Genomic DNA, 18428 nt, shown 5'->3' with positions numbered 1-18428 from the left:
ATGATCATTTCAGGCATATTCTGTTTTATTTAATGATTCTAATTGCATACCTTTGGGAGGTGGTGCTTTCTTTTCAGGCACTTTGGCTGGGATTTTCTTCTCGTATAATTCTTTAATAAAAACACAAGACAAGGGAGATGCTTAAATCAGTCCATTCTACTAGCTGCGCTTGTTGCAAATATTAAAATGTTAAGAATAATTTATCATCCCGCTAAGGAACCTGTCGTGTGGGGGAGCTTATGACTAATACAACTCTCAGGCAGAATTTCAAAACAGAATTAGGTGGCGATGAAATGAACTTTGAGCTTGTAAGTCAGAAAACAGCAACTGAGATGCAGCCCTAGTCCTAGGATTAAATGGTTCCATTTAAAGCAACATGGAAGCTTAATATCAAGGGAAGATAAAGACTATTCTACAGAACAAGCAACGCAAGATCCATAACCTTAGAGAAGCCAAAACGATCATTTTCTCCTTCATGTCCATTTTTAAGTCAGGTAATAGCATCGAAAGTACAAGGGAACCGAGTGAAAACGAGGAACAGAGAAGAGAGGCCACCCAGCGCCTGCGTACGTACCTTCATGAACTTCCTTCTGAACTTGAATCACTTCTCTCTCCTGGTAAGTCTCTTCCCACTCCTCCTCGCCTTCATCATAGCCCTCTTCCCTCTCGTAGTACTCTTGCCCTTCTTCAAAGTCTTCCTCCCACTCCTCGTGGACTTCCCTTTTAGCGTCCACCTTGATCTCCTCATAGTCTTCATCCGGCTCTTCATAATAGGGCTCCTCGGAGGGCTCCGTGTAGGGCTCCACTTCCAGCTCCTCGTAGGGCTCGTCCCAGGGCTCGATGAGCACTTTCTTCTCGAAGACGGCCTGCTCTCTCTCGTACACAGCCTCCTTTTCTTTGTGAATCTCTTTCTTTCGAGTGATAGTTGTTATTTTCACTTCCTCGGCCTTAGAGGACACATCGATAATTTCGGAAGCTGAAAGATGAGAAGAAAGAGGGGTGGGGGAGAACAAGAAAGGGAAATCGGATTGGTTACATCCATCAGAAAGCTTTGCTCACGGGAAGGCCACCGTCATTCCGCACTGAGCACTTGGATGCTGTAGCATCAGACTGATAATCTCTTGTGGCTTGATGTGTATGGATTCTGTTTTACTCACTAGGCAACATGACGATACTAAGGCCCTTCACTCTTGATACGGGGATTTTCTTCTAGTGCCCAAAGTATGGATTCAATAGACAGCTTCAAATTGCTATGCTTTCTATTGCTCTATGTGAACTCCAGTTTGGAGAGATTCTGCTGAAGCACTTCAGACTCGGTAACATTAATAGTGTTATGGAGTCTAGAGTAAATGTTTCTGCAAGTTAATCTTAGCTTTTTTTTTTTTTCTTTTCACTTTTGACCATGACTCCCTGGTCAGTTGAATAAAGACACACTAAAACTGACGTAGTCAAAGCAGTTCCCAGTTTTTATATGACAAATTTCAAAATGTCTTTGAGATCAGTATTATTGACAAATCCCTAATATTTGTGTGGCTTACAAAGTAAAACTCAGAAAGAGCTCTTTTCTTGCTGTCTCTCACTGCTGCCCTATCCAGGGGCTGCAGAGGTGTGGGAAACAGCCATTGTTTCCAGGACTCTGCACAGTGGCAGAGGGGACTGGACACTTTTACAACAACTTGGAAGCCTAATATTTAAAGGTGACCAAGAGGACACATGCAAAATTCACAAGTAAATAATAAAATGCTGGAAATACTTGCCTTTTGCTGGAAACATGGGAGTAGGAGGGAGGGGCTTCTTGGCAACTTCTGGCACTTCGAAAAACACAGAGTACATATTAATGTTTAGACTATGGATTGTTTAATGTTTAATTTAGAACATTATCATGGTCCTTGGCATAATGAATTATTACTAACCCAGCATCATAAAACCCCATCATTACCAAACCAGGCGAATAAGCATCGCTATGTCAGGTCAGAATAACAAAATGCTCGGAGGCTGGGCCTTCATTTCAGTTTAGGCTGGTTTTAAAGAATTTAAATGTAGTAAAAAAAAATAGCAAAGCAATGTGTAGTGTGTCCAGCACTTAAAACCCACGCTTTTGCTTTGTTCTGTTATAAAATCCACCAAACATGCGTGCTTTCAAAATGGCCATCATGCCAGGCGGTGGTGGCGCACGCCTTTAATCCCAGTGCTTGAAGGCAGAGGTAGGTGGATCTCTGTGGGTTCGAGGCCAACCTGGTTTATAGAGCTAGTTCCAGGACAGGCTCCAAAACTACAGAGAAACCCTGTCTTGAAAGACCAAAGCAAACCAAACCAAATCCGAAATGACCATGGGGAAAGCTGTGTCGAGTGGAGGATGGGGCCTGCGCTTCGGTGCAGCTCTGGGCAAGAGGCTGCTGTGCTTTCTCCATCAAGAGGGTTAGAACAACTCTTTTACATTAGTCATCTAAAGGTCTTCCACCAGCCTCCCAAGATGTCTTCTAAAGATGTTTGCTTTCTTCATACATTAAGATAAGGAAAACCAGCAAAGGATCCTGAGCTGGGCTGCAGCATCATAGCACACTAATCCTGAATCCCTGCTGGGAGCTGGGAGGACTTGGTCACCAACAGCAGTGGGACTGGAGGGGAAGGTCTCCTTTATAGCATCAGTTGCAGACAGCAAGCATTCTCTACGTTTGTTGGCTGCCAGAGGCAGACAAGGACACAAGAAGGACGAGAGAGATGGAGGGGGATGTACCACCTAGTGACCCCAACTCTTGCCCTTTGGGTTTCCTGCACTCTTAAGTGCTTATCCGCAATGAAGACCTTAGGAGCACTTTCTGGTTAGTTTTTTTTTATTTGATTTTTAAACTTTATTATAATACCTGGTGGTGGTGCTTCCTCCTTGGGTTTTGAAACAACTTTTTTGGTGTCTTTCTTCACAGCCTTTTTGGTCACTGAAAAAAAAAAGAAGTCAGATATAAATAATGTAAATGTTTTAGGGACATTTCAATTCTGTTTTTCAGATGCTAATGAGAACAAGATAAACTTAATTGTGAGATACTTGCTTTAGAAAAATCTTGTATAGAAAGCAAAAAGAAGAAGAAGAAAGAGGAGAAGAAGAAAAGAAGGAGAAAAAGAAGAAGAAAATTTGGAGGGAGGGTAGATATGTCCTCTGAGCGTATGATGGGTAAGAGGCGGCTTTAGCAGAAGATGAGGGACACAGAAAGTGTCCCTTTCCCTGTGTTTCACTTGGGTGTGGAGACCACATTTGTCAGGAGAACAAAAGCAGGGTAGAATTGAAGCACACCCCATGTTATATGTGTGGGTGTACTGGTGCTGCAGGCTGGAGGTAGACTCTAGTCATGGCTCCTAGGCCTATTTCCCACCGTGCTGTAAGCTTGTAAGCCCGGAGCAAACCCTTTGTGTTTTAGAATCTGGTTTAAATTCTCAGGTTTTGCAGTGAATACCAACAGTCATGCTGACATTTTCATTGAGAGGACAGATCACTTCTGAACAGAAATCACTGCTTCTGACCACAGGAGCATCATGAATCTAGTTTATGGTTTTTGATTTCTCCTCTCTGGGCTCTGCAAGTCGATGATATATGTTCGAGTAAACTCATATAAATTACAAACACGCTTCTCTCTTCTGTCGAAAGTACATTAGTCACAAAATTGGATAAATATATTGAATTTCTTTGAAACTGGCTGAAAAATAGTTCAAGCATTTACTATCAGTGGCAGCGGGCAGACATTAGGAGACTTAAATGTTATACCCATGAAGCTGTTGCCGTTACAGTTATAAGACTATCAGGAAACCTGATTTTGACCAGTGGATTTTTTATAGCTCTGCTGAGAGAATTAATTCTCCTAGCAAGTTTGAATAAATAACTCCAGGAAGTCTCAGACAAACTGTTGTCTGGGCTGCACAGCTTCCGGGTGCAAAGAGTTCCCAATCGCTTCCTAAGCATTTAGCATTCGAGATGGTCAACTCCTTGCTACTTTTAAGGGCTCTTCTGTTTTGCTTGGCTTTCGAGACAGGGTTTTAGTATGTAACCCCATCTGGCTTGCCGCATGGGCCTTTCGCTTGTGGTAATCGTCCTGTCTCTGTCTGCGGAGCTCGGACCACATGTATCTACCAGTCTGCTGCCCACTTCTGATCTCTTTATTATTAGCCACGCCCCTTAGTTAACAAACACAAACACACCCCACAAAAGACCCAACAGAGCAAGTCAAAGATATTCTGAACAAAGAGTGACTTACAAAAAGTAATTAAGAGTATAGGTGAAAAGAAAACAAACCACAATTTTCAGTTTGCTTCTCAACTAATATGCTGTGTTTCTATAAGCTGCCCAACAACTGGTTTTATTATTGCCATATTAGCCATCAAGCATAGTGGTCAGGGGCATGTGAAATAAACTTATTTTTAACCAACATCCAAGTTATTCCCTTGCAATATTTTTAAACTAAGCACAGTGCTTGAGTTAATCTGGTAATTTTCAAATTTTAAACCCTGTAGCAAAAGTATCATTTTGAAGTCAGTTCAGCGTCTTGACCACAAGAGGGAGCACAAACTATATGAAGTCACATTTTCACAGACTATGGAATTCTAAGTTTTATCACTTCAGTTAGTTTTCATATATTACCTTCAATACGCTTTCCTGGTGGCTTCTTCTCTTCGGGTAAAGGCAGCAGAAGAGGGATGGAAGGAGCAACCGCAGGAGGTATTTCTGGAAAAAAAAAAACATAGCAGCACCATGTCGCATGTATTTTCTTAATCAATCCAGGGGCTTAATTAGAACAAGCAACATCAATATCTATCTGGAGTAGTAACCGCATGTTTGCTCTGGTTTTTAACTGGACATTGAAGACAGGGATGTGGAATCTTGCTGCTCTACGCCCGGATGCTAGGGGTAGGGTCTTACCTTCAGGCGGGACCGCTCTGATAGGCATGGTTGGGATCGGAACTCTGGAATCGGGAATATCTGCAAGTAACGGATAGCAATAAGCACTGAGGAGCTGACAGCACATGCTCACCATCTGGGCACCTCCAGCAGCACCGCCATCGTCGTTTACCGCACACAGTTCGGTGCTTATGAAAACTGGCAGAATTCTGTTCTGGTTCTACTGTGCTCCTACCAGCCACCTTACCATCTCTGTTTCCCCCCCCCCCCCATTCATAAAGTGTAACAACATTGCATTTTGCTGGAAATTATCTTACTGAGCAACGTCTACTGAAAAGAGGAATGGCAACTTTGTGTATTTTTATTGGGCTTCCCTATTTATAAGACTGCACCAACACTGAACTTAGTGTCAGCAACAATTAAAAAAGAAAAGAAAAAAAAAAACTTACCAGGAGGCTTCATCTCAAGTTTTATTTCTACAAAGGAAAAAGAGAGCGTTTTTATATGCAGAACTGTTTGCTTAACGTGTTTGCCTCCAGGACTGTGGCGTGTTCAGGCGGCCCGTCCTCACCTTTGGTTGTTAAGTACAGCTCTGCTGTGCTCCTGGCTTCACCTCTTGGCTCCAGGCGAGCAATTACCGAGTAAACGCCTGGGGAGAATAACAATCCTAGTCAGTCTCCTGATACACTTCTTCAGTTAAATACAATGTGCTTATTTATGCCCTTTTTATTTTAAAGTACATTCCATAGAACTATAGAATGTAAGCATTCTGTTTCTTTCTTTCTTTCTTTCTTTCTTTCTTTCTTTCTTTCTTTGTTTTTGTTTTTGTTTTTGTTTTTGTTTTTGTTTTTTTCGAGACAGGGTTTCTCTGTGGCTTGGAGCCTGTCCTGGAACTAGCTCTGTAGACCAGGCTGGCCTCGAACTCCCAGAGATCCGCCTGTCTCTGCCTCTGGAGTGCTGGAATTAAAGGCGTGCGCTACCACCGCCCGGCTAGAATGTAAGCATTGTTAGCGGGTGGAAATATCAAAAACAGGTGGCGGGGAGGACTGCACTTTAGATCCACTGGGGACGTGTCCCCGTGATTACCTTCGTCGTCCGGGGTCACGTTGTGGATGGTCATGTAATGGCAGCGGCCATCATTTCTAAAGTTGTATTTCTGGCTCTCAGTCAGCTCCGTCGGCCCTTTGTACCAGGTCACGATGGCGTCGTCGAAGGACACTTCACACTCAAACGTAGCCGACTGATGCTCGCTCACCACAATGTTCTGTATGCGCTTGGTGAACTGAATCGGTTCAGCTGTTTACATAGAAGGGATTCAAAGTGAGACTGACTGGGCAGGCAGGGATCTCTGTGACTGCGATTTCTTTACTTCAAAGTCTTGGGGGTTGAGATGGGGTTTCATTACGTGGCCCAAGCTGGTGTGCTCCTGCCTTGGGCTTCCAAATGCTGGAATTATAAGCTATTCATGTGTGCCACAAACCCAGTGAAATTAGCTCATTTATTTATTTATTTGCCTATCTTTCTATTTATGTGGTACTAATTTTGTACCTAGGGTGTCATCTATCTATCTATCTATCTATCTATCTATCTATCTATCTATCCATCCATCCATCCATCCATCCATCTACCTATCGTCTACCTATCTATCATCTATCTATCATCTACCTACCTACTATCTATCTATCTACCTATCTATCTACCTACCTATCCTATCTATCTATCCATCTACCTATCGTCTACCTATCTATCATCTACCTACCTATTATCTATCTATCTATCATCTATCTATTATCTATCTATCTATCTATCTATCTATCTATCTATCTATCATCTATCTACTTATACAGTACCATTTTTTAACCTGAGGCCTCCCAAAAAAGCACTATACCATCCCAAGGACTTTAAATTTTTTAATTTTGAGACAAAGTCTAGCTCAGATTCCGAGACTGACCCTCAATTGTGCGATGTTCTTGCCCCATGCTCCCAAGTATCTGGGATGACAGGGTGTGTGTGAGCATGTCTGGGGTGTCGGTGTGTGAGCATGTCTGGGGTGTCGGTGTGTGAGCATGTCTGGGGTGACGGTGTGTGAGCATGTCTGGGGTGACGGTGTGTGTGAGCATGTCTGGGGTGATGGTGTGTGAGCATGTCTGGGGTGGCGGTGTGTGTGAGCATGTCTGGGGTGGCGGTGTGTGTGAGCAAGCTTGGCTTCTAGTTTTATTCACTTATAAAATAGAAAACCCAAGCGCAAGAGCAGAACAGTAGTGACACATTTTGTATAGTAATCAACCTGTTCCCGTTCCTCAGGGCGTTCCTACGGGACTGACAGTGGGAGAGTGTAAAGAACTCCCTGAGAGTCCTTAAAATATTCATATGAAGGAGATGCCAGAGGGAGATTTGAACCCAAAGTCAAATGAAATTTCAAAACTGTTGAGGAAATACGACAGTCCCTGACAGAGAACAGATCAGCCATCCAACAGTCAATTTCCCTGCGAAGCCTTTCCTTACCTCAAGAAAATCATTTTTTGTTATTTAGGATCTAGAATTTTCTCTTTTATAGAGATTTCCCTGGGAAATGATTTTAAATTCAACAGGAAATTTGCAATTCTGAATGGCAGAGGGCTCTCAAGAGTTGAGAAACATGCTTTCGGGCACGGACAGGTAAACAGAAAGGCACCAACTCACCCGGGACAGCGGGGTGCTTTTAAGAGCATGGCTGGGGTGGGTAGCCTTTCCCTAAAATGTGTCCGGAAATCTGTGACTTCATGCATAGCAGAGCAACGTGCACTTTGCAGAAAGTGACATTCCGGGGGCTTCATCACTGACGAATGTATTTAAGGTGTTTACTTATTTAAAAAATGCTAAGTTTTCAACTTTAGTCTAATGCGAAGCTATTTAACTTTTCTTTTAACTTTAATATTCATTAAAAAATAATTCAGAAACATGAAATGCCTCTGGAAATAAAATTGATATAATTTTGCTTTAACAATTAAAATAACACCAAATAATGAGACACAGTACAAAATTTCCTTGGAGAGTTCAAGGTGAGTTGCCTAAAATTTAACTATTAAGACTTTAATCATCATTGCTCTTTAAGTCAGAGAGTCTGAAATCGGGAGTAGAACTCTTAAATGAAATTGGTATTTTTTATAAAACAACCATTCCTTGTCACATACACTGTTAATTTTATCTATAAAATTTTATAACCATAAAGTCAAAATAAGTCCCATGAAGTAGCAGTTCCTAATCACAGTGTTTTAGATTTAACCTACAACTTTTGTCTTTTCCAATTTTTTTTTTCTAGGTTCCATAGTAGTAGATATGAGAATTATAAAATTTAACTTTTAAGAAGAAACAACCATTTAAAAAATCAAATATCAGTTTAGATTATGATTTTTACCTACAAGAAATGCACAGTTGAATGTTTTTCTTTTGAACGGCACGGGTTTTGACACAAGGACAAGTGTGTGGCTATGGATGTGGGAGAATGAGGACAGGAACCCTTTGAGAGTTCACTGAGGGAGCGACTGCGGGGCGGCACAGCCTCTGTGGGTGCTCTGTGCCCAGACGTTTACCCACCTTCAATCTTGAGCTCTGCTGAAGTCTCAAGGTCCTTGTGCTTGCAGGTGTACTGACCCTGGTCCTCCGCACGGACATCGGCAATGGTCAGTTTGTGGACTTTGTGCTCCACTTCCGTTTTCACTCTGCCTTGGGGCTTAAGGAGTTTGCCATTTTTGAACCACTCGGATTTCACATTGGGCACTGAAAACTGACACGTCATGGTACAAGTCTGGCCTTCTTTCAAAGTCACATCCTGGAGATGGCGCTCCCAAGCAGGCTCTGTGGCGAGACAGGAACACATGGGGTTCAACATCAGCATCTTAAGCAGAGGTGCCCAACATCAGCATCTTAAGCAGAGGTGCCCAACATCAGCATCTTAAGCAGAGGTGCCCAACATCAGCATCTTAAGCAGATGTGCCCAACATCAGCATCTTAAGCAGATGTACCCACCAGCAATCTCACAAGGCTTTGAAATGGCTTCTCACTCACCAATCACAGTCAGCTTGGCACTGGCAATATGGGGACCGCAAACCAGCCTGTAATTGCCCTGGTCTTTAGGGTGACAGTTTTTGACTCTGAGAGTATGCCGGTCACCATCGATTCTTATTTCGTATTTGTCACTGGGCTCCAGTTTTTCAGTCCCTTTGTACCAGGACAGCTTGATTTCAGGATAATTAATCTTAATGTCAATTTCAAAGATGGCATCATTGTCTTTCAGAACTGTCTGGTTTTCAATATCCTTGATCAAGGTGACAGGCTAGAAGAATTAACATGTGTTAGCCATCCTTCCCTTTTAATTCCCAGTAATAATCCTGTACATTTTATCATTAGCATAGTTCATTTTACCTCTGTCTGTGTCAGCCTTTGCTGAATAAATGATACAAGTTCCTCAAATTCTTTTTCATCTCTTTCTGACTTCTCTAGCTCCTCAATTTCCTGAGGGGGGAAATAATACATTAGGAACAAAAATTTGAATTAGCAGGCACATGACTATGATTTATATTCCTTAAACTTTTAAAGATTTTATGGGATTTGGTGGTTTTTAAAGATTTATTTTTATTTATGTGTACTGGTAATTTTTAAAAGACCTCCTTTTCTTTTATGCATGAGTGTGTTCTGACTGCGTGCACTATGTCATGTAAGTGTGGTTGTAAGTCAGAAAAGGGCATCAGATTCCCTGCAGCCAGAGTTGGAGACAGTTGTGAGCTGCCATGTGGGTGCTGGGAACAGAGCCTGGGTCCCCCGGAGGAGCAGCCAGTGTTCTTAACCACTGAGCCATCTCTCCAGCCCTCTGACTTCCAGTCCTGATAGTTTTAGGTTACAGTAAGGTTGACAGCTGGGATATTGTTTCCTAGGAACGCCGTGTTCTGGGAATTCAAGGCATTCTGCTAATACGAAAGACGTCTGGGGTCTCCACTACGGATTGTTTCTTAGGACGTAGCTGCAGCAAGGGATACATACCAGTCTGTGGGTCTCCTCCTCCTGACTCTGCTTCAGCAGCTCGAAGGCTTGAAGGAGGCCCCGGAAGTCAGTGATCCCGTACATGCGTGCGTATTTCTCGTATTCTTTAGGATCCACATTTTTGAGAAGCTCCATGATGTCAATTTCCTCTTCTTCCCCGGATCCTTTCTTTAGGGCTGGAGTCCTAAAAAATAAGTTAGGATCAATCACATGTCTTCCGCTAAGTTTGAACTGTCTGTCATGACTCAAAGATGCTCGGTCTCGGTATTTTGCATTACTACACAACAGTTGAATGCTCTCTATTAAGAAATGCTAATTTTACCATGCTGACCAAAACAACAAAAAAGTCAGTTTGGTGGTGGAATGGATTAAGACTGGGCTGTTGTTATACAGTGTTGAAATCTGATCGATGGGTCGAAGAAGGAAAGGATATGGAAACACGCCTATCAGCCTTGTAGTCGGGAGCCCAATTAACGGTAGTTATATGAAATATCAACTGAAAGCTTCATTTTAATATCATATCCTATGAAAAAGAACCGTGGGAAGGAAAGATATATGATAATTTGATAATTATGCTAAAACACAAATTATATTGAAATTATTGTTGGTTATGGAAATGTTTAAAATAATTGGTCAGGAAACAATAGCATAAAAAACTCATAAAAGAAAGCCTTTTTTAGATTCGGACACAGAGTATTTGGCTATTTCCTTTTGTTTAAAAGCTTTTGGATGTATCTCGTTCTTTGTTTCTCAGCATCATTCAGAAACGCATCTCAACAGACCACGAAATTCCACTTTTAACTCACTCCTGAGCCATGGCAGGTTCTGTGTACTCTGAGTCCTGCAGTAGCTGGCCCGGGCCTCCTGAGGGCCCACTGGGAGGAGGAAGTCCTCTTCACAGTTCTCAGTGGACTTACTTTTTCAGCATCGCGCGAAGATCGCCTTCAATCTTCTCCTGCTTCTTCCTTTCATCCACCTGGAGGTTGACATTGCTCTCTATCTCACCGTGTTTGTTAAAGGCGACACAGCGGTACAACCCTGAGTCAGTTTTTGTCGTATCACGAATCTCCAGCTTCGATTCGTCGCCCTTTTGGTGGATAAAAATGCGACCGCCTTGGTTCAGTTGTCTCCACTTCCCTTTCGTCCATTTAACATTAGGGATTGGGTCACCTCCAACTTTTGCGATAAATGTGGCCGTGGTTTCTAAGGGACGGTGAAAACAAAATTATTCAAAAATTAGCCTTGCCCAGCCGGTGCTTTGGAAATAAAATCCGTAGTAGACGACAGACAAGGCCGTGTGCTTACTTTCCACGACTCGGATACTCTGAGGCTCTGATACGAAAAAGAGCTTTCCATCCATGGCTGCCTTCTTAGCTGCTGGGGCCGCAGCTGGTTTTTCTGAAATGCACATTTCCACATTTTGTTAGTACAAGTATGTGAAAATCGCAATAAATATTCTGGGGTATAAAGCAATGTTTAAGAGTGTCATAAATATGCACTCCAAGGCTCACTAGCTGTGACAAAGCGATCTATCTGTCTCCTAGACACTTGTTCCAGTGAGAGCTATCGTAGGCGGAACGATCGTGGATGGCTAGCATCCACTCTGGCTTTTATAGACCTGACTTTATTGTATACATTCCCCCCGGGCTATGACATCCAGCTATTTCTCATTGCATCAGCATAGCATCATTGTTGGGACTACACTGAATATATCCTTGTGACTCTACTGTGAGAAGCCCAAGAAACAGGCTGGTGAACTCTGGGTAACTGGAAGTACTTTGTATCGACATGATCTACAGAGACTGGATACTTTCACCAGAAGAGGGCCACAGACTACAAAGGACAAATAGCTGATGTGTGCAATTCAACTAACTCCACTCTCCTATACCACGGTCAGTTTCTTAATGCACACAACAGTTTCTCGGTATCTGTACCTTTAACGGTCACTTTGCACTTGGAAGTGTCACTTCCAGCCACGTTGGAAGCCTTGCACACGTAATCTCCTGAATCCGCTTTAACGGTCTCCTTGAGTTCCAGCACAGCCGTCCCGCTAGCGAAGCTGAAGCTGCATCTGTCTGAAGGCTTGATCTCCCTGCCGGCTTTCACCCACTGGATCCGAATGGGCTCTGATCCCTGCACGTGGCAGCTGAGCTGTACAAAGTCTCCTTCGGTGGCTGTTACTGGAGTGAGGTGTTGGTCGAACACAGGCGGCTTCTTAGGCTCTGGAATTGAAAAGGCATTTTCAAGAGGAGGTGGAAAAACAGAGTGAAGGGTGCGCTATGATGCACAGAAGGAACAGACAGAGGGCAAACAGCTTCCCTCCCACAGGTGACAGTGGACACTGCGGTGGGGGGGAACTAGAAGACAGCTTATTCCTCTTTGAGCAGTTTTTTTTTTAAACCTCTTTGGGTTAAAAAAGTAAAGATTTAAAAACAAGCCAAGAACAGCTGCCAAGCTGCCCACCGCAGCAGCAGCACCCGTGTCCTGATCACGCTCCACACAGACTCCGCTGGCACTGCCATCAGTGTGTGCGGTGCAGCACGGTTCTGATTCTTTTAAAGGAACAGACAAACAGCATTTCCGCCAAACTCCAAAACCTGAAGGCTTATGAGGGAACTCCGCTCACGTGGGGCAGCAACGACTATTGGCTCGTGCAGAAGGAAGCCACCGTTACAGTCATGGGTACACTGAGATCTTAACAAGATTTTCTCTGATGTTCATTTTTAGGTTTTAAGTGCAGCTAAAGTTACTCTAAGCCCAAAGAAACAAAAGAGTGGAAGCTCAGGGATTAACTGAAAACGAAGATAAGAATGCGAGTTGCGTGACAAAATGGACATGTGTGCCGTGATGTCACGACAAAATGGACATGTGTGATGTCATGACAAAATGGGCCTTGTGATGTGATGTCATGACAAGATGGACACGTGTGATGTCATGACAAAATGGACGGGCGATGTGATGTCATGACAAAAATGGATATGTGTGATGTCATGACAAAATAAGCATATGGGATGTGATGTCATGACAAAATGGACATGTGTGATGTGACGTCATGACAAAATGGGTGTGTGATGTGATGTCATGACAAAATGGGCGTGTGTGATGTGACGTCATGACAAGATGGACACGTGTGATGTGATGTCTTAACACAGCTCTAGCAGTTCAGTGTTTCTGAGACCTAGATAAAATAAGGCTACATTCATGATTACAACTTCCTGTATCACTACTTCAATAAGTCTCTACAGAAAAATAGCCTCCGAATTCCATAGCAAGTATCTACTCAATGACAAAGCATCATGAGAATAAATCACTTTTCATTTCAGCACGGGTACTGAAACCAGATTCATTTCAGTTCTATCAGAAAAATGATAAAATCTGGATTCATTGCCAAGACAACTGAGAACTATTAGCCTATTCACACAAGCAGCCTACTAAAGGTCTTGGCTCGCCCATGTATTCGGAGGTGGCCAGCCACCTCCCCAGCAGCAACCATTCTGCGCTTTTCTGGGAAGTTGGTTTGTGCAATAATTATGCTGGCCTGTAAACTTACTGTCTGGTTGAAGCCATTATAGTTAGGAAGTCTGATAGGAAAGGTTTGAAATAATGCAAAAGTCTTCCTTTCCTAAAATAATAGCCTTGTGTTTACCTTTTATAATATATAATATTCTACCCAAACACTGGCTTTTTGAGCATATCTTACCATTTTGTCTGATGTTAGGGTTTAATTTTAGAGCAGAAGATAAGAGTAGTATATACTAAACAGTGATTCTCTACAGACAAAGGGAGATGTTTCTGATTGCAGCTGGGAGCAAGCAAAGTTGATATAACAGTCTGTGACAGTTTTCAAAAACCTTTCAAATGCTTTTCATCAAAACCCCTGTCCCTTGTGCACACATGTTACAGCTTTGAGTTCTAGCTACTTACGCAAGGTTGGGAACACGACTTAGAAATATGACACTGGAGTCCATTTATTAAGTAAACTCTACCTGGGGTCATATAATAAAATTACGGATCATATGTTTTGAGCAAACACATATGGAACGGTGACAACCCATCCAACAATACAAGTGTTTGTTGGCGGCTCTACACTGAGCCCAGATCCCAGACGATACATGCATGGAGGTGTGTGAAGAAAAGCATCAGGGCCAGGGCTGGGAGGAGAACTCACCTTTGATGACAATGGAAGATGTGCACAGCGCAGAGCCTGCATCGTTTGTCGCCTTGCAGGTGTATAAGCCTGCATCGGCCATGCTTGCTCTCTTGACTTGAAGCAACAGTGCGTTGTTCTTGAACGTGATCTCACAGTTGGAAGTCGGATGGATCTCTACATTATTTTTGTACCAAGCAACAGTTATAGGCTGGGAACCTGCCACGCGCCCTTCCAGTTTGAATGAATTCCCTTCGGTCTCCTCCACTGTCTCAGAGAGTTTTTTAGTGAAACTTGGCGGGATTAGGCGCTCTGTAAGAAATTAACAAGAGAAATGGAAGGAATACAGAGGTAAGTTATTACCATGAGGCTGTCAAGGGAGGGGAGCCCTGTATTTAGCTAAACACCAGGGAAAATTAGTCAAATCCAGCATAGCAATTCATGCTCCTGAGTATAGCTAGTTCTCAGCTGTTCTCTGACAGGATGGCTGGTTCACAGGCAACGACAGGACCAGATATTTGTAAGAAGAAAGACCCAGTCTTAGGGTTGAAGAGAATTTATCAACTTTTAGGAAATACGAATTAAATGACATCAGTTTTTCTTTCTGCAGACCTACCCCCTTAAACATTTTCACGTTGCTTTCAGCTGCTTCCCAAGAATCTACCACAATAAGCCCAGTGCAGCTCACGGTGGTCGGTTATGCTCACAAGTGACGGCGCTCTGCTGGAGCCCACGCTAAATCAACTCTACCTTTGATGTTAAGCTGGGCTGTGCAGGAGTCCTTTCCCACTTCGTTCACAGCATGGCAGGTGTACTGTCCAGAGTCGCCTTTGTTCACTTTGACGATGGTCAGGTGCGCACTGTTTTCCAGATAACTGATCTGGTAGTTCCCACCACTTCGAATCTCTCTGTTGTCCTTGGCCCAGCTGACTTTGATGGGCTGTGTTCCTGTCACATGGCACTCCAAGTCTGCGCTTTCTCCTACCACCGCATCCACGGGGGTTAGAGGAATATCGAAGAAGGGTGGATTCTTCCCCTCTAAGGAGACATTACAAGGAGAAGGTTTCACTCCGGGTTCTAGCCTTAGGCCACGCCCATTGAAGAAACAACAATGTTTCCTTTCAAATTTTGTATCGAATTACAAACATTTCAGTTACAGAAACATAGGTCCCGGAACCCACGAACCTGTGAGAATGAGTTTGGCACCAGATGAAGCAGAGCCCACGGGGTTTGTGGCAGTGCAAGAGTATTGGCCTGCAAGACTCCTGTCTGTTTTAAAGATGTTCAGAGTGGCGATGTTGTCTAAAAAGGATGTTTGCACATTTGGGCTGTCTTTCAGTGGTTTGCCGTCTTTGAACCAAGACACGGAGATAGGCTCTGATCCATTTATGGCACATTCAAAAACCACTGGCAACCCCACGGTTTCCTGCACATCTCTCAGTTGCCGAGAAAATGACGGTGGAAGCTTTTGCTCTGCAGGAACAGGATTAAAGCAATGAACACAGCTCCTTATCTTAAATTTAGTTATAGGCATCCCGCAAAAGTACAGGAATCTCTCTAGAGATTCAAGGGAGTGTTAACGGCTCTCAAATTAACTTGGAGATGGAAAAGGACATGTGAGTTTTTAGAGAACTTTGTATAGTAGAAGGCATGGAACAAAACAAAGGAACAAAACCTGTAAACCAATAAGATGCTGATCAACCAGAGGTCTAACTCTGTCACCCAGCAGAACCTCCTGCTTATTAAACTGTCTCCTAGCAAGCTGAATGAGACAGGCATGGAGTGAATTTAAAAGTATGAACCGCTTATATTCCTTTAAGATTTAAAGAGGTAAATGGTAGCATGATCTTTCTATTTGTCAACATTTTACTGACTCCATACATTCAAAGAATGTAGAAAAGGTGTAGCCAGGTGTGGCAGTACACACACCTATAATCTCAGAACTCAGGAGGCAAAGGTAGGAGGATGATCCATGGGTTCAAGATCAACCCATCCAACTTGGTCTGCCTAGCGAGTTTCATCCAGTAGGAGATATATAGTAAGATCCTCAGAAAAACAATCACCCGAGGAAATGCAAACTGGAATTACTTAAGCCCCAAAGCATCATCTCTACTTCCCCCTAAAGAAGGCCCTTGTTGAGCATTTTAAGCGTTTTAAAAGAAACACATATCCATCTGCTTTGAAAACGTCATTGTCACCTTGAACAGTCAGGAAAGTGGATGAAGATACATCTCCCACGCTGTTCTCAGCCCTGCAGATATATTCTCCGCTGTCGCTGCCGTCAACCTGGGTGAAAACCAGCGTAGCCACGTTGTTCTTGAAATGCATTTTGCAGGTGGCAGTGGGCCTCAGCTTTGTGTCGCCTTTATACCAGGAGACCCCGATTTCAGGCGTCCCGGCAAGCTGGCATTGCAAAGAGGCAGAATCGCCGACTGTCACCTTCACAGGCTCCAACTGCCTGACAAAATAGGGTGGTTCTGCAGCAAAAGACATAAACATCCATGAAGGACAGGTCAGGACCACTGGCTGGGTGTGAGGCTCTGAGTGCAATAACCACGAACCTAGTATCAGGATCTGGGCAGAGCAGGAATCCTTGCCGGAAGCGTTTTCAATGTAGCAGTTGTATTGGCCCGCGTCGTCCACAGTGCTGCTCAGAATCTCTAGGATGGCAGACTTTTCGGTGGTAGTGATATTACACCGTTGGGAAGGAGTGACATTTATACCATTTTTCTTCCACGTCACGGAGATGGGAGGAGTCCCAGAGAAGGTCCCTTCTAGGATCAGGGGCTTGCCCTTCTCTATACTGTAATCATTGAGTCTCTTCACAAATATGGCTGGAGCTGGTGTGAACAAATTGATAAAACAAAATCAAATACACACAAACACACACAAAGGCACAGCGCATCTGGCTGCTATGTGCCATTTAATTGTTTAAACAGAACAGCAAGCACACCTTTTACGAAGAGATGTGTTGTACAGGAAGCCCTGCCAGCCTCGTTACTAACTATACAAGTGTACTCTCCACTTTGGGATGTGTCCACATCAAACAACTCCAGTTCTGCCACTGAGTCCTGCAGAGACACATTGCACCTGGCCCCAGGCACAAGCTCGCTGCTCCCTTTGAACCAGCTCACACTGAAGGGCGGTGTCCCTTTCACAATGCTTGTGAAGGTGACATTACTGCCGGTTAAGACATCCATCGGGTCAGGTTTCTGAACAAAAGATGGTGGCTCTATAAAAAAAGAAGAAGAAAATACAAATTGGTAAATGGTTAGTATCTGCGACCTTCAACGGCTAAGTCCTCTGCGCAACGCGGTTGCCTATAGCTGTGTTTTGAACATTGCCGTGATTTGAACCGACCTCTCACTGTCAGAGGGGCGCTACATTCATCAGAGCCGGCCACATTGGTCGCTATGCACGTGTAGTTGCCAGCGTCGGATTCTTCCAGCATGTTCACAGTGAGGGCACACGTGTTGTCTGTCAGTGTGGTCTGGTATTTCCGGCCACTGCTGATCTCGTTCCCATCGTGGAACCACACGACGGAGATGGGGGGTGACCCGTAGACTTTGCACTCCATCACAACGGAGGAACCGGACAGACCATTCGTCTCCTTCAGTTTCCTTGTGAACGAAGGAGGGATAATTCGATCTGGATAGGAGAAAAAGCAAACACAGCAAGGGGCGTCAGTTATTAAAGGACCCAAAGAGAGAATTGTTCTTTTGATGGAATATGGCTCCATCTATCTGGCTCTTTGGAAAGATTCTCTAGGTATTCGCCATGGGGTTACACAACATAAAACCTGGAGAATGTGTGAGCTAACTTCCTAGGGATTCTTCCCAAAAAAAGGAATGTAACTTTGAGTATGGTTTTCTTCTATTTCTGCATGTCTGCTGCCTCTGACCCTGCTGCACCTGAGGATGTTAAGACTCGTGCTGTACTGGGAAGGATGGAGCTTCTCTCTTTAGGACAGTTGGGGTTCCCACTACTATCAAGGCGAATGAACAGGCCAACCAACCTGAAACTTGAATCGAGACCGTGCAGCTGTCTTTGCCCACAGGATTTTGCACCTCAAAGCTGTATACCCCGCTGTCACCAGGTGCCACGTTGATGATTTTCAGGCCCGAGACTTTGTTGAAGAAGCTTATCTTGTATTTGCTGTCACTCGTGAGTTCCTTTCCATCCTTCAGCCACTTGGTACTGAGCTCAGGCGTTCCGGACACTGTACACTCCAAGGTACAGGTGTCTCCTGCAGTGACCTTAACGGATTCTGGCTTTTCCACGATTGTTGCAGGCTCTGAAATAGTTGGAAATCACAGCATAATTTAAAGTAAAATAGAATTAAAAAACAACTAAGGGAACCACAGACCTGCATGCGCG

At 43.7% G+C, this 18428-nt stretch overlaps 1 protein-coding gene across 3 annotated transcripts in view; it reads right to left on the bottom strand.

Annotated features, from left to right (window-relative positions):
- The window catches only part of Ttn (titin), a 266701-nt gene that overhangs the window by 160077 nt on the left and 88196 nt on the right, over positions 1-18428 (bottom strand). The window contains exons 88-111 of one of the 3 annotated variants that reach the window (XM_050120983.1): positions 18067-18345; positions 17412-17699; positions 17005-17283; positions 16613-16891; positions 16250-16528; positions 15237-15524; positions 14802-15089; positions 14073-14363; positions 11839-12126; positions 11210-11302; positions 10822-11107; positions 9905-10088; positions 9290-9379; positions 8933-9200; positions 8462-8722; positions 5972-6181; positions 5457-5534; positions 5335-5361; positions 4907-4966; positions 4628-4711; positions 2865-2936; positions 1758-1805; positions 575-976; positions 51-110 (exon numbers count right to left, since the gene is read on the bottom strand). The exons of 1 other annotated variant lie outside the window; for it this stretch is intronic. In XM_050120983.1, the coding sequence (XP_049976940.1) occupies positions 51-110; positions 575-976; positions 1758-1805; positions 2865-2936; positions 4628-4711; positions 4907-4966; positions 5335-5361; positions 5457-5534; positions 5972-6181; positions 8462-8722; positions 8933-9200; positions 9290-9379; positions 9905-10088; positions 10822-11107; positions 11210-11302; positions 11839-12126; positions 14073-14363; positions 14802-15089; positions 15237-15524; positions 16250-16528; positions 16613-16891; positions 17005-17283; positions 17412-17699; positions 18067-18345 (4782 nt within the window). Of the gene's footprint in view, positions 1-50; positions 111-574; positions 977-1757; positions 1812-2864; positions 2937-4627; positions 4712-4906; positions 4967-5334; positions 5362-5456; positions 5535-5971; positions 6182-8461; positions 8723-8932; positions 9201-9289; positions 9380-9904; positions 10089-10821; positions 11108-11209; positions 11303-11838; positions 12127-14072; positions 14364-14801; positions 15090-15236; positions 15525-16249; positions 16529-16612; positions 16892-17004; positions 17284-17411; positions 17700-18066; positions 18346-18428 lie in introns of all 3 variants that reach the window. One more of the 3 variants, XM_050120974.1, reaches the window with a different exon arrangement.

This window comes from Alexandromys fortis, unplaced genomic scaffold, assembly GCF_014885135.2.
Source record: "Alexandromys fortis isolate MF-2015 unplaced genomic scaffold, M_Fortis_MF-2015_v1.1 scaffold_8_1_9099942, whole genome shotgun sequence".
In the NCBI taxonomy this organism is placed as follows: Eukaryota; Metazoa; Chordata; class Mammalia; order Rodentia; family Cricetidae; genus Alexandromys; species Alexandromys fortis.
This window is presented reverse-complemented; position numbering and strand designations above follow the sequence as displayed.